This window comes from Brachyistius frenatus, unplaced genomic scaffold, assembly GCF_029030835.1.
Source record: "Brachyistius frenatus isolate BFR_SWC_R1_liver_20210118 unplaced genomic scaffold, ASM2903083v1 Contig_119, whole genome shotgun sequence".
NCBI classification, from domain to species: Eukaryota; Metazoa; Chordata; class Actinopteri; family Embiotocidae; genus Brachyistius; species Brachyistius frenatus.
This window is the reverse complement of record NW_027210718.1, coordinates 116,040-131,972: the sequence shown is the minus strand read 5'-3', so window position 1 is coordinate 131,972 and position 15,933 is coordinate 116,040. Positions and strand designations below refer to the sequence as shown.

The 15,933-nt window shown below is 43.6% G+C and overlaps 1 protein-coding gene across 7 annotated transcripts; it reads right to left on the bottom strand.

Moving 5' to 3' along the window:
- Positions 1–621: 621 nt before the first annotated feature.
- On the bottom strand, positions 622–14,995 carry rfx1a (regulatory factor X, 1a (influences HLA class II expression)). 7 transcript variants are annotated; one of them, XM_069713539.1, is made up of 18 exons: positions 14,854–14,995; positions 12,340–12,720; positions 11,586–11,695; positions 11,375–11,470; positions 10,562–10,659; positions 10,032–10,458; positions 9,132–9,313; positions 7,967–8,086; positions 7,533–7,666; positions 6,836–6,954; positions 6,413–6,519; positions 6,150–6,301; positions 5,500–5,597; positions 4,823–4,972; positions 4,269–4,477; positions 3,360–3,513; positions 3,229–3,274; positions 622–3,142 (listed from the first exon to the last, which is right to left on the bottom strand). In XM_069713539.1, exons 2-18 carry the CDS (start codon positions 12,698–12,700, stop codon positions 2,982–2,984), a joined length of 2,724 nt encoding a protein of 907 aa, XP_069569640.1. In that variant the 5' UTR covers positions 12,701–12,720; positions 14,854–14,995; the 3' UTR covers positions 622–2,981. The 7 variants fall into 7 exon arrangements, with proteins under 7 accessions (XP_069569640.1, XP_069569644.1, XP_069569645.1 ...); XM_069713543.1 differs by having other exon boundaries at positions 9,132–9,307; XM_069713544.1 differs by having other exon boundaries at positions 10,083–10,458.
- Between the last annotated feature and the right edge of the window lie 938 nt (positions 14,996–15,933).

Below are 15,933 nucleotides of genomic sequence, written 5' to 3'. Positions count from 1 at the left end.
GCTGCTGTCACAAGACGTAAAAACACAGTTGACATAAATCACATATGTCACTGTTAGTCTTCCTCAAATTAATCAGAAAGCTTCAAAGATATTCACTGACGAGATGATCTCTGCTGAATTGCTGAACCTACACTTAAGACAAATGACCCCCCTGAGTCCCATCCAGATACTAATAATATATTTTAATTTCCTTTATCTGGCTAATCCAAAACTTCAGAAACCACTTTGTGCCATTTCACATCAGATAACCCAAACACAGCACCCAAGCAAGACATGTAATATACAAATATACTTTTACTATCTTATACTTTAGATTCCAACTTTTACCTGCATTTCATTCAGGCATCATTCCCAGGTTTCCAATTAACTGTAAAATTATAAATTCATTTGATGCGTTTCTGACTGCACAAGCATTTTTAGTTTCATAAAACCAGACTTAACGGAATCTGTGTTTCCTGTTGCTGTCACTGCAGCATAAGTGGTATGAGACAGGTGTGTATGTGAGAACAAGCCAGGAAGTTACAGTATGTTCACGAACCCAGAGTGAGGTTGAGTAAAACCGTCAGCCGTTCTTACTCCAAACTTTACGGAAAATAAATCTACAAAAATGAAATACAAGTGCAATTTTAAAAATTCTTTTAATTTATATCTTTAAAATTAAAAACATCTGAATTGCATTCTACCACCTCCAAAGGCACAGTCATACTTATAGCAGACCAAATTCATAAAACACTGCCACTGAACATCTTTTTTCTCAATTTGTTTTGTACATAAGAAACGATGCACTATAAAAATGACTAAACATTTTTTTTTTTTTTTTTTTTGTACTGGGTAAACAATGGCCATTCTGTATGCTGTAAGATCATGAAAAGACCGGAGTGATATGTTCTCGGCTGTGGTAGCGTTAGACTCCATATAAAGGATGATGTGCTGGTTTGAGGCTGCCAACGCCTGCTGAAAGCACGTGCATTGCAGCTATTTAACGACAACGTATCGAAGAATTCAAAAATGACATGTTTACGACAACTAATCTCGACGAACAGTGTTTAAGAAAATGGATGTTTGAAGCAAAACAAAGCCATTGGCAGGAGGGCGGAAACGTGGTGAGACGAGGGAGATGAGCGTCGGTGGAGGACTGTGCAGAAAAAGCAGTCAGGTCTCACATAGCTCACCAAATTCTCTCAACCACACTGAGCGGCATGAGATATTTTGCACGAAATCTGACACCTCCACTTCACTGTCAAAAACACACCAAGACTTCAAAGAAAATTTTAAACGTTTCAGATAACTGTCTGAGCTTTAAAGACAATAGTCAACATGTGCAAAGAGGCAGGGCCTTAGCCTGTTTGTGGAAAAGACTTCAGATATGATATAGGATTGATAACTGAACGTACAATCACAAATCAATAATGCACACAAAGGTTGCTTACAATGTGTGACAACACAGCACCATACACTGCACAAGAGGTTCACTTAGTGACAACAAAATTCAAAATAGTGGATAAATATACAGTAGAATATAAGTATATCACCGTTCTTACTCAGGCACAGTCCTCCTTAAAACATAGAAAGAGAATTTAAAAACAACGGGATTTAGGATCAAAGGAAACCGGTTTGGCACACACATGGACAAATATATAGTGAAATAAGGCAAGAAAATAATGTGTCAAAGGAAAATGAGGCCACAGAGGAACTTATTAGATGGACAGGGTTGAAGCACTTTGAACGAAAACTATAACACATACAGCACCTCTCTCGTGGAACCAGATGTTCAATAAGAGAGAGGATTTTTTTTTGCAGCAACTAACGGGAGTCCCTATTCCACAGCCGTAGCTTTATCTTTACAAGTGTGTGTGTGTGTGTGTGTGTGTGTGTGTGTGTGTGTGTGTAGCAGCTGTGACAGGCACTCCAAGAACACAACGTCTTCTTTACAGGCGAATAAAATTAAAACAGGAAGTCTGCGCACGTCTTCCAAATCAAAAACTCCAATGCTTTAGAAAATATCTACAGAACAGTCGACACGTGGCCTGAATCACAATCACACAACCAGACGCATGCAACCATGGAAAAGCATGTTCGGTCGGCCTCCAGAAATAACAGCAGAGCGGTGTCGCCACAGTGCTCATACAAGCAGACAGAAAACACACACACACACACACACACGCACGCGCACTCACACACACACACACACACACACACGCACACGCACACACACACACACACACACACACACACACACACACACACACACACACACACACACACACACACACACACACACACACAAGACAAACTCACCCCAAACAAATCCGGACCACCTGCTGTCTTTCATAAATCTCTCCTCCTTTCTGAATGACAGTTTTCCATAGTGTTCGATGAATTACGAGCAATTCAGAAACCATTCAGTGTTTAAGGTCCACTTTGCGCCCTCCTCCTGTAAAAGTTACCTTTAACACACACATCACAGTATTTTAAAGACCCCTTTGATACGGCAGTGACAGTTTTAGGAGGATCCAGGGCGAGCAGAAGTTTCTCGGCGAGGCGACAGCGAGGCTACAGGTTGTGATGTGATGACAGAAATAAAACATGCCTGGCTTTAGTTTGTTTTTACAGATTCATACAACTGAAGGTTTAAAAATGCTCTGTGTTTCTCTTTGCATTAAGAGACTCGGGTTTTTGAAGCCACGTCCTATTGCGATGCCAGTGATTGTGGATTTAATCAGCGGTGCCAACAGGTGGTGGTGCCGTCCAGGCAGCAGCAGTTACTCACCGAGTGTGTTTTGATTGTGCGCGTGTGTGCCTCAACAACACGCACAATCAAAACAGTACGCAGAGAGAGTGTGCACACACATTGACAAGATCTATATACACGTGTCAAGTGTATAAATTAGTGTTCTTTGTACATCTCTATGTGTGTGTGTGTGTGTGTGTGTGTGTGTGCGCGAGTGTGATCAGTATAACCGGCCCACATCTGTCAGTGGTTAGTTGTCAGCTGACCCGGTGGTGAAGAGGACTCTCTGGTCAGTTCTGGCCAGCTTGGCAGGCGGCTCCAGAGACTCCTCTCCTAGCACGCCACTGTCCGCGGGGAGGGACAGCTCCTGACCTTCCTCATCACTCTCCTCCTCCTCCTCCTCTTCTTCTTCTGCGAAAAGTAAAGATGGTGGTTAGAAACAATGCGGTGAACATCACTGTAGCTAGACTGAGGTAAGGTGGGAAAACAGTGCAGACCTTTGTCAGGATCCAGCTGGTTCAGTCCCCGGCCTAAACTGGCAAACTAGTGGCAAAAGAGGAATTGGTTAGCACGGTCTGTATGGCTTACACTGTTTAGCCCATATATACGCGTTTATGTGCATTGATACCTCTCCCATAACAGCAATGGGGGTTTCTCCTTTAGCCTGGGCCACTCTGTGCTCTATAAGGTAGTACATGTACTCGTCATACAGCAGGCGGATCAGGTGAAAGGATCCGAAGCTGGCAGCACTCCGCAGGGTCAGGTCCCGGATCACCATGGAACTGGAGACAGGAGATGGATGGATAAGACGTATCAATACGCATATACAGTACGTATGTCACTTCTCTAACCACAAACAGGAAGAGCTTTTCTCAGTGCTTTACTGCGACAAAGTTTAAAGCATGAGTCAACTTCTCAATCATAACTTTTATCATTTCAGTATCAAATAACTCCCTTCACTACAGCTGAACATGTGTGGATGATTCTGGCTTTAAGATATTGACCTGGTCAGGATTTTACTTGACCCATATCTCAAGATAACAAATTCAAACTAGGAGTTTATGCAGCATTCGTATCAGCTATAACTACTAAGCTGAACATGCAACAACAGTGCTATGCTGTTAGTGACTGTAAAAGCTTGGACTGTGTTTGGTTTAGTGTGTAACTAAAGCCTGCAGCTCAAACTCAGAATCCAACACCAAACAGATACGACAAAAGAACAGGGAAATGAAAACGCCACCTCAGCTTTGTGTGCTTCAGCTGGAAGGAAATGTACTCCACAAAGCTGCCTCAATCTATTCAAATTTCACAGTCGCCTTGACACAAAAGAGGAGTTCAAACTATTATATATCATGAACTCCAAAATATCATTTTGGTTCTCAAAAACAAAGAGTAGGAGGGAAAAGATTTGGAACTACAGCTGACCCTCTAGCTCAGGGCTCTCCAACCAGTAGATCGCGATGTACCCGGTAGATCGAAGGAGCTTTCAGAGGGAAAAAGGTTGGAGACCCCTGCTCTAACTGCTCCCCCATCTCACCTGTAAAAGGACCACTTGAGAAGGAAGAGCTTGGCGGCCTTAGGGAAGGCAGGGCTCTGTTGGTAGGGCTTTAGGACCTGGGAGACCACGCCATCAAGCCAGGCAGCCCACTGCTCCAAGGAGTTCTGCTGCTGGAGGGTCAGCTTGAAGTCTTGCTCCAGCCGCTGGACAACGCGGTCTTCGCACCGGCACACCCATGAAGCCTGCTCCTGCGAAGGGCAAACGCGACGAGGGTCGAAGCGTCAGTATTAGGCAGTCGCACCTGGTATGTGTTGTACCAGAAGAGGGCAGCAGGGCGAATTCATGTTTACTCAGACTATCCTTCAAAGAAAAGACTCCGATTACAGTGTAAACGGCGACATGCTCTACCTACCTGTTTTTAATAGACGTTAAATCAATGCCAAGGTTCAGTGTTCTGTGTCTAACAGTTACAAAACACGTGAAACCTCCCCTGAAACCACAAGCATTACTGCATACGCACCAACACCAATGCAAGAGTCATCCACCAACACGGAAATTCTGCCAGAACACAGCATTCAGAGACAAAAACCCACCTGGACGTTAGCAAAGTCGACGCGGTTGAGGTCGGACAGCATCTGGTTGATCTGGGCCGTGTTCTGGAGGACAGCGCGAGCCGCCTGCGCGAGGTGGTTCAGACTGGTGTAACGACGCAGTGTCTGGGCAAATGCATTGGCTGACGTTACCTTAGCGAGCACAAGGAGGAAAATGAGGGGTCAGACATCAAAAATATGAATCCTCTCACATAAGGGCACAAATACATGCAGATATTGCCACAAACATCCTGATGCAAGAGTTGTTTTGTAGGGTGAACACAGCTCTGATGTGGGCTTTAAAGGGACCTGAGAGGCATGCGTGTAAACTCATAACATTGTCTGGATCAATAATGTTAAAGTAGCCAAAGCAAAGACAAAACTTTCTCATGAGGCTGTTTCTAAAAGAAATAGTTGTTCACATTAAGCTGCTTTCAATGACCAGTGATTAACTTTGTTGCTGCAGCAGAGCTGGCAAATAATGAAGCTCACTTTGACGTAACATCAACTGCAGGCCCTGTTCACAAACTCCCACCAGGATAACTCCCAGACATCTAATCATTTCTCAGCTTGCAGTTACACTCAATAAAAGAAGCTTATGATTTTATAATGTGTGATCATCCAGGCCTAAAAAAACATGGAAGTACCGTCACCTGCGAGCTAACACAAGGGGATTGTACCTTGATGCGAACCATTTCTTCGGGGATGTTCATCATGGCATTGGACAGCCAGCTCTCCAGGCTCTTGGCAAAGTTGCGGATGGCTTGAGTTAAGGCACCTGAGGGGAGCAAGGTTTGTTAACAGAATTCAATGCTGGTCATTTCAGAGGATGTTTTCATTTTTTTTTTTTTTTTTTTTATCCCAAGAAGGGACCAGGATAAAGGATTATCTAACATCTGGTTAACAGCCAAATTTCTGCTGGAAAAACTGATTTCTTTGCCATGCATATTAATAGCCAAAATTTCCAGCAGGTTCAAATGGTGTGGATTTGGAAAATATTTTCCTGGCAGCACTGTGTGGCCTGAAAGAAAGGTTTTCCAAGTATTCTGAACAGCGGCAAACAGAGTGATTTATTTCAAAGTCTAACTAAAACAGTAACTGAAACTAAAGGAAATAAGGAAGTGAGTTTCTACAGCGTCATGTGATTTTACTACAGAGTCAGGACATCAGTCCAAATGTTTAAATCAAGAATCATATATAGAATATCTCTATTTTTTTTATGAGCTTATATTGTAGTTATGGACTATTATGCTTTTGTGGCAACGGTAATTATTTTTGTCAACACATTATGGGGCTTTACTACATAATCCCACTTCTTGAAGAGCCTTACTGGGGATGGGTCTGAGGACATCAGGGATGAGGATCTCCACCAGGCCCTGATACAGGCTGTTGTCACAGTCACGGCTCCAGCGCAGCACTGGCTCATACTTGCACAGCAACACCAGGCAGGACTTCGGGAGACGCTTCTCTGACTCGTCATGACTGCCGAGACACACACAGTTCGTAAGGAAAATGTGGCACTAATGCAACAGGAGAGTTTTCTTATTGTGTTAGGACCAAATCTGAATCTCGAATGAATGTTAAACCACTCACACAGCCAACGTGGCATCTCCGGCCTGACTTTGGCTGAACCTCCAAAAGGTCTTCCACAGAGTCTCCACCAGGGTGAACTGCAGGTTGACCATCACGTCCAGTATGGCCTGAAAGAACAAAGAAAAAAAACATCTCTGAACACATACACATTCATCAAGAAACCAACTAACAAAAAGTCAGGAAAACAGGGACATTTAGCATAGCTGGACTTTACTATTGGTGTAGACTGTGTAACCTTAAACCCATCTTCACCCTTACAGGTAAAACAACAAGATTCATTTATTTTTCCAGTAAACTTGCTGCTGGTATTGTCCAACCCATTGGTTACAGTTGGTTTATGGTCATTGAAAGTAGGCATTGACTAACAACTATATAGAAAACTCCACCTCATAAATGCTCAGTGGGTGCCAGCCAGTTGGTTACCTCACAGTGTTCTCTATACAGCAGCTGAAAGCTCTTTATGTGCTCCAGCTCAATGCCCTCCGGCAGAGACTTCCCCTGGAGGTCGATGTCAGGGAACTCTGGGAGAGCTCTGGATGCATCTGGACACGGGACACAAGAACACTGGGAACTCAGAGAGACATCACATTAAATGCGGACATATGTGCAGCATTAACTGTTCATAACATTGAGTGTCTTCACATGGACATGAGTGTCCTGGTGGAGATCAATTTGGGGATACAGCCTGTACGTGGAACTTTTTTGAGGGAAACTTGGTTATGCATATCTTGTATCTACATGTTACATCATGTTTTCATGACAAATACTACTGTCTGGGTAACTAATTGCTACATCCTGTATGCAAAGGTGTGTCCTAATTTGGAATACTTTTTCATGGAGGTATGCCTTTATTTGCCCGGTCCATACACCAATGTCTACGTGCAACCGCTTCTCCTCCTCCTCCTTCTCCCTGCTCCCTTTATAGGGGAGAGCTCATCAGTCCCTATTCGGCTCAGTTGTGCTCATCACACCTGCCCGGCACCGTTCACCTGAACCACTCCTCCCACTCTCTACCCCCTGCAGCTGAGCTAACCACACCCCCGCCACCACAATGTTCATGGCCCTTTGTGTAAAATCCTTCATCGCTTTCATAATTGTGTCCCCTGTTCACCAAACTCACCTAAAAACTGCTGGTACTGCTGAACCTGGGTGCTGATGTCCACATGCCCAGACCCCTGCTGCTGTTGCTGCTGCTGGCCTGCTCCTGCCGCTGTGCCATTAGTCATTCCCTCCACTTTATGCACAGGCTTCAACCTGATAGGAACGGGGGCAAAAAGTACATCAAACATTAAGGGTCTAGACAAAGACGATGAATAATGAAGTGAAATGAAACTGCAGCTCAGTCTGCTCCTAAGCCGAGCAGATGCCTGGAGCCACAGGAGGATTAAAGGACATATGTGGTGAGGGGACAGAAGGAAAACAAGAGTCGGTGACACAACTGTGTGAAGGGAACAGATTCAGGTGGAGAAATGGAAAATAAAGAAAGCGTTACAGTGGTGTGATGATGGAGAAGATGTGCTTGAGTATGTGTAGTTTTTTTTGTGTGTGTTATACCTCTGTTTCTGTGAGAATGGCTGTTGCCTCATGGCCAAATGTTGTTGGTCTTCCATCAGACGGAGAAGAGACGATCCTGCTTTGATTCGTAGCCCATAATAGTGGTATTTTGAATTACCCCTGAAAAGAACAGACAGAATGTATTTTTACTTAAATTTGACTTATATTACTGATATTAAATCTGTGGAGGAGAAAGCAAGAGGAAAGGGTTTATGTTGTCGATATAAATCTGTGTTTATTCTCCCCAAACGCCATGTATAGTCTCAATATACACTGACTTACAAATGAATATCTTAAATTTCAAAACGCAATATATTCTTGTGGTGGCGGGGTGTGGTTAGCTCAGCTGCAGGGGGTGGGGAGGAGTGGTTCAGGGAACGGTGCCGGGCAGGTGTAATGAGCGCAGCTGAGCCGAATACGAACTGATGAGCTCTCCCCTAATAAAGGGGAGCAGGGAGAAGGATGAAGAGGAGGAGCGGTTGCACAAAGACATTGGTGTATGGACAGGGCCAATAAAGTCCTTTTACACCCGAACGTACGACTGAGCGTGTCATCTGTGTCCGGGAGAGACCCCCGGTAGCACCAACTTTGCTACAATTCTATAAGGGGGGGGCCTTAATTAAAACCAAATCTATCGAAAAAGTCATTTTTCACTCGCTCTCTCTTCCTCTGTCAAACTCACTCACCCACACACATGCTGTCCGTCTTCATCCCTACCCACTTTTCTTCCTACACTCTGCAAACATTTTGCAATGCACCAGAGAATTCTGTAGATGCCTCAAGAAAAATCTCCATCATTCTCCTGTTGCATGGGTGTTGTTGTATGCGTGTGGATGGTATGCGTGCAGAGGTCGTCTGTTGAAATGAACGGTGCAACACACAGCTTTGTACTGCTGATGTGTGTTACTGTGGTAGGGAGACTGCATGGGTGGGGGGGGGGGTGTTATCTCTGCGCTAGGCTCTCCCTGTAGTTTGTCCGCTCTCCCTGTGATGTCATGTTCATATTTGCTTATAAAAAAAAAAAAAAGCCTGGTTAGCAAAGAAAAAAATGATTGAACTTGTGTATGAAAGGGCTTGTATGTACTGTACAGGCACTCTTACATGTGTGCGTATGGTCTAGGGGGGCTTCTATGCCGGAGTTTGGCTGTCTGATGATCAAACTTACCGTGTGCCCAGGCGTCGCGTGCGCAGCCCCATAAACACAGATCTAATGAGCTTCCCGAAAGACGCAGCGTTAACAGGCTCTAGTTTCTGCTCCTGGCAGTGCAGCAGGTAGTGGCAGTACAGAGTGGAACGGGGCAGACTCACTCCTTCAGCTGTTTCATAGTTGTCCAGCAACCACTGTACCTGACACACAGGCAAAGAAAAAAGAAAACAGCTGGTGCAGTTAGCAAAGCCAGTAGCAACAACAGGAAAGCACAGCTCAACATAGGCACACAAATACAGGCACGCTTATTAGCGAACACGTTACACTCATTGTGCAGCTTAATTTACAGTGCATGCATGCACGCTTTCCTGATCACTGCATCATACAAACACATATCCATTCACATCCACAGTTCGTTGCTCGTTCAGGAATGGAAACACATGTTTGCGTGCCGTGGCATCCAACTTTGGTATGCAATGAATCAATGACCTGGAATACTGATGGGATGTCTGCCAAACACATTTTGGTTATCATTATCATATGGGATTCAATATGATGAATTTGGGATGAACAGTATAGTGTTGGGGGCATTTCAGGCAAATTACAAATGCCCCTCTGCACATGCACTGCAATGATATGTAAATGATGAAGTCACGGTTTTGTTTTCTTTGAGGAAGAAATCACAGTTAAAAAAATATATATATATATATATATATGTACTGTATCCTACAAGTTTTATTGTGATCAATACTCAAAGTCATCCTCCGCTAACATTTTCTGGTCCTAATACCAATCTCCACATTTTTAATTGTGATTTCCACTTGACAAAACTCAACTATGACGTCATCAGTGTGTGCCACCAGAGTTGTGTGAATGAGAATAAAGAAATAAATTCCTGCGCTTGGCGCCTCTGCATACCTTCTTGTCTGCCGACGGCACGCTACTCTCTTCGCCCTCTGTAATACTCACAGTGGCTGGGGAGGCGCGGGCTGTGTGTGAGTAGTTCTGACTGTTGCCAGCTGCCCCCCCACTGCTGCTGCTGCCCAGCATGTAACCCCCCTGGATCACATAGCTGCCTGCTGCGCCACCGTTGGTGCCTGCCCCTTCCCCTGCCCCGTTGGTGGTACCACCAGCGGTCACCACGGTGGCCCCTCCCCCTGCTGCACTAGTGGGCTGTGCCACAAACATGGACACACCCCCTGTTGTGCCGGCAGTCACAGAGACGGTCAGAGGTGTGCCAGGGGCGGAGGTCTGTGAGCCTGAGGTTGGCTGGCCTTCATAATACTGGGCAGCTGTGGTCTGGGTGTACAGGGGGGCGTCAGTGTATGGGAAGGTGCTGGAGCGACTGGATGAGACACATGTAAAGACGTGTTAGAAACCAAGAAAACTGTTTTAAAAAAGGAAAACAATTTTCTGTCTGGATATGTGTCAGAAAATGATGGACCCACATGGTGCTGGCGGTGTAGTTGGTGTCTCCTCCTTCAACGTACTGAACTTGATTGGTATACACATGTTGCACTGGCACTGATGTGAGCTGCTGCTGGACCTACGGAGATAGCACATACACACACATGCAGACAAAGATCCAATAAATCCTTGCCAGACCACATCATCTGTTTCATCACCTGGAATCTTAATTTGTAAAGTCTTCTGTTGCAATGGAAACAACATAAATTTGTTAGCTTCAGACAGATTCTCTGTTCCCTTAACTCTATAGCAGCAGTCTCCCTTACGTCCCTGACCTACTTGGACAGGTGTAGTCTGCAGTAGCTCACTGGGGCCTGAGCTGGTGACTGCAGGATAGCCTCCTAATTCTTTTTCCTCATGCATAGAGGGCAGGTACAGTGACTGGTAACACTGGGGGAGATCCAGGAGGAGGAAGAGGGGGTTGCCGCAGGTATCTCTTATGTTGTCTGCTGCAGCCCAGACCAGGCATTCTGGCTGTCCTGTCTCGTGATGCAGCTGCCATTCTTCTAGTTTCTTATTCCTGTCTAAAGCAGTCATCTCGCTGCTAAAGGGAAGCTGAAAGGTGGCAAGTTTGACCACAGACATGATGAGCTGACTAAAATTACACCAAAATATATGGAAGCTGTAAAGTTTTCAATGTCACAATGATCACACATTTTGTGATGTGAAGCTGTGATGACCACTCTGTTTGCATTCTATACATATGTATTGATCACTGACAGTACAAGTGATTGTCAGACAACATAATTGACCAGCAGTGATGACCTGTGGTGCTGTGCCTGTGTTGGTATTACCTCCTGGGTGATATGAACAGGCTGTAGACTGGTGACACTGAGCTGCGTATCTGGTTCAGTCTTGGCTATATGGGAGGTGGCCTGCACCACAGACCTCTGTTGAGATAAAAAAAAATAAAAAAATAATTAAAAAAAACTTAATACAGGGGATTCAGAAAAAAACCCCAACATAATTTAATGTTGTGCTGGTGTGTGTTTGTTCATATTTGACCTGCTGAGCTGCCTGAACCTGCTGAACAACCTGGGTGGGAACTCCTGTCTGCACCACTGCTGGAGGTGGACTGGAGTCTGACACACTGTCACTCGAATGAAGGGAACCCTCTGAAAGATAAAGAGAGACTGTAAGTACCTTCACATGTTTGCGATATTATTTTACATTTTGTAATTGGACCTGAAATATTTAGAAGTATGATAGTTTGAGTTACTATTGATAAAATGGTAACAACAAATAGTGTAGTGAAGCAGCTATATGGCATGTAAATATAATTTATTTCTATAATTTACAATTCATAAGACATTTGAAGTATTTTGCCATTTAAGGATATAAATAAAATTTGTTTTGTCATATCTGTCAAATGTTTAAAATTAAAAGGTTTGTGGAAAACCCCTTTTTGAAAAATACCATCATAAGTTACAAAAATGTAACCTTCTAAGGTCTCTTCAGACACTAGTCCTGCACAAGTTTGAAGAAACCAAACACAACTACATAGTTTTACATTTGGATTATCTATAATATCATATGGCATTGCAGCAGCATAAATATTCAAACTAGCCAGGTTGGGCTGAAAAGAATTAGATTTTTGTGACTATTATCTATTTGCTTAAATCTTATAGTGCCGAATTTAAATAACTTGTTACATGACCAAGACATCAGTAAAATTAAGACAGTGGGTTAAGCATTTCCAATTTCATCATATAACTCCAAAATATGGTATACAGTTGCTTGCGTGATCTTCTGCCTTTACCTGTAACTGTAACAACGATGTACTGAGGAGTACTTTGGGCATTTCCAGACTGAGTGGGGGAGCCCTGGATTTCTGCTGTCACATACTGTGTCTGAGCCGGCTGGGCCTGTGATGTGGCCTGGGCTTGACTGCCAGCTGCAGGCTTCTGATTAGTGATAGAGGTGGTTTGTTCAGTGGGAGTTGTTTGGCCTGTGGGTGTGACAACAGTGGGAGTAGCCACACTTGTCTGGATCTCAGCCAGAAACTGAGGGGCTGTTGCAGGGCTGGAGCTGGCGTCTGGTTGACCCGATGTGACAGTAACACCGGCCACCTGGGTTTGGGCTGCCGGCTGGATCTCACCTATGTAGCCTGAGGTGGCCATTACAAGAGCTGGGACTCACCCTAGAAAAAGAAACAAATGACACGTTACATATATCTGGCAGATACTGGGGATGCTCTGAATTTGATCAACGATTACAAGGTGGATATATGTAGATGTTTGTTTCCAAGCTAGTGTTTAATTGTTCAGATAAAGTCTGGGCAGAGGATAAAGATCTAGTCAGTTTAACTTTGGAAAATGTAGCAGAAGAAACTGTAATCAATCAGAGTAAATACTGAAATAAAATTCCTTCGTAGCTTGAAGTAAGGAGTCCAAATTGCAAATGGGAGAGGCAACACTTTGACATGACATGTGAGGTGTGTGTGTGTGTGTGTGTGTGTGTGTGTGTGTGTGTGTGTGTGTGTGTGTGTGTGTGTGTGTGTGTGTGTGTGTGTGTAAGTAAAGAGATGTTTTGTTACAGCATCAGATTACTATTAGGTCATTAGGAATATTTCTACAATCTCATTTGTAGCCTAAAAGCAAATGAAAGAGTATGAGGGCTGTCTGAAAGTACTTCTGTGGCTGACCTGTTGGTGGTGCAGCTGATGTGGAGATGCGGGGGAGGAGCATTGATGGGAACAAGCATTTTGGTGTCCCATTACCTGAAATGTGACCACACTGCCTATGGCCTTTGACTGTATACAGTTATGCCTGTGGCACAAGCTGGGGAAATTCCTTCCCACATTACATACATTTTTTTTCAGTGCATTTTGCTGTTGTGCTTTAAATCACATACAGTAACAAGGAGTGCCCGTGCACCTCAAGTTTGTTACATTTTAGATTTATAGATACTTTATTGATCCTTACAGGAAATACATTTGATACGGCAGCTGCACACAACAAACACAACCACAAGGGACACAGCAAGACTGAACAGAGTCATCTAAAAACAGAGCACAAAAAGTTTACATACATTTACTGAAGAACCTGAACTGCACAGACAAAAGTGTGTAAATCACAATAAAAACGCCGTGTGCAGAGGTATCTGACTTGCATGTACGAATATGCCCAATGCAGTAAATTATAAAAGGTGGTGCTTTCGGTAATTGTGCATCACGATTAGAAGAGGAAACAACTGTGTGTGTGTGTGTGTGTGTGTGTGTGTGTGTGTGTGTGTGTGTGTGTGTGTGTGTGTGTGTGTGTGTGTGTGTGTGTGTGTGTAAAACCATGTTTTCAAAACCAAATGAGGACATTTCATCCTTAAGTTGACGATCAATTAGCAAGAAGAAACCTGGTTTCAAAACTGTAAAGTTTCTCATTTACCAGATCAGTGAACAAAGAGGTTCAAATGAACTGGGACCTGCAAAGCACCTGTAAAACGCCCTCCTCCTCCACCTCCACCTCCTCCACCACCACCACCACGCCCCTCAGAGGTTCAATGTCCGACACCTGCCAACAGCGACCTCAACTTTCCCGTTAGCGACACAACATTTCATTCACCAGGATTTGTCCTGACTTTAATCATCTAATCATCTCATCACGAACCCTAGAAGTCGTCACACTTTAAAAACCTGACTATCATAAACTGGCCTCGCTTTTTTTTTTGGGGGGGGGGTAGTAAACGATATGTACCCTGTGTTGGCTCGGCGAGAAGAAAAAAAAAAGAAAAGCGTAATGTGTTATAAAATAAATAAATAAATAAATATTAAAAAAAAAAACACCCATCGACGGCACATAAATACACCATTAATAAGACGGGTGTCCGTTTTCAGGAAGTTCCGTATGTTAGCTGCAAGCGGTGGCGAGCATCCGTCTGTCGTGACAGCTCTGATGCTAGCGAGGCAGCACGGGCAGCGAGCTAACTGGTCTCTACAACAACCGCCATTTTGTACCTTTTTTTTCTTTTTTTTTTTTTTTGCATTTGACATCGCCATAACAACGGCCTGCTTGAGTATGCATCTTGTGGCTGCGTCGTCACGGCGGGCGAAATTCAGTGTCACTCGAAGGAGCAGCAGGCACAAACAAACTAGCGCATTCCTGAAAACGACTGATTATCAGAGCGACGGCTAGCTTTGCAGGCTAACCTCAAAGTTAACACTGGGAGGCAGTTGCCTGTTATGGCTACTGAAACAACAAGGGAAAAAAAAAAAGCAACAGCACAATTCAGATGAGGCATCAGAGGACATAAAATATATTCTATGTGTTAAGAGCTTCACCTCTGGTTCCACGTGTGTATTTCCCACTGGTAAAATATCTTCTTTTAATTTTATGGCGGATTCAGTTGTTGTTGTTGTTGATTCTCGTTGCTGGGTTCTTGTCGCCAGGGCTACCGTGGCTATGGCGCTTCGTCCTCACCAGGGCAACTGTTGCTACCCACCCGCTCCCTTGCCTCCCCCTTCGCTGCTCTGATTGGCTGAGCGCTGCCAAATTGCCTTAAAGTCACAGTACCAGCAAAATGTTACTACAAAGCCTTCCACGCCCATTTGTGGAAAATCCCTGTCTGTCATAGGCATTCAATTTTTTACAACTAAGGTGGATGCCATGTCACTGCAAGTAATAGGTTTGTCAAGGCATAGGCTACATGTGATACCCATTTATCTCTGGTGGTACATCTATCTGATACATCTGGATATCCTAAAACTAAGCCCATTCGGCGAATGGCCTCAGGGCCTTGCACTTTGACATATCGAATAAAGAAAGAGCAGATTTAGGTAGTTTGTGTTCAATTTATTCCTTTCTTGAAACCATGGATTTATTTTGAAAATATCTTCGACACATGCAATCTTTATCCAATAAATATAGGCTATACCATAAATATATACATCAAGCTCAAATTATAAAGACGGCAATTCAGCAAAGCCATACGAAGTTAAAACCTCTTAAGAAACCCAAGCTCATATAAAGAAATTCATATAGATAAGTGCTTTTAAAAAAAAGCACTTAAGAATAATACAAATAAGACCAAATAGATTCAGAAAAAATAAACAGGAGAATACAATTACAATACATCTTAAGTAATGTGTTTACAAATTATGTATAATTTGATTTGATTTGATTTTTATTTTCTTCACCTTCGCCACATTTTATGCAGCCATAGTACAACAGAACAAAAACAACAACATCTGCTGCGTACTGAAACATAAAAGTATATGTGTAGTGTATAGCTTAAAACATCACACATTCATGTAGTTAAGTTTGGTCGATAGTATTTTGATCTTGTACCCATGGCCTCCACAGGTCACTTCTATGACAACGTGGTAATGAGTGTCAGGGTGGACACCATCCCAAAATGCCAT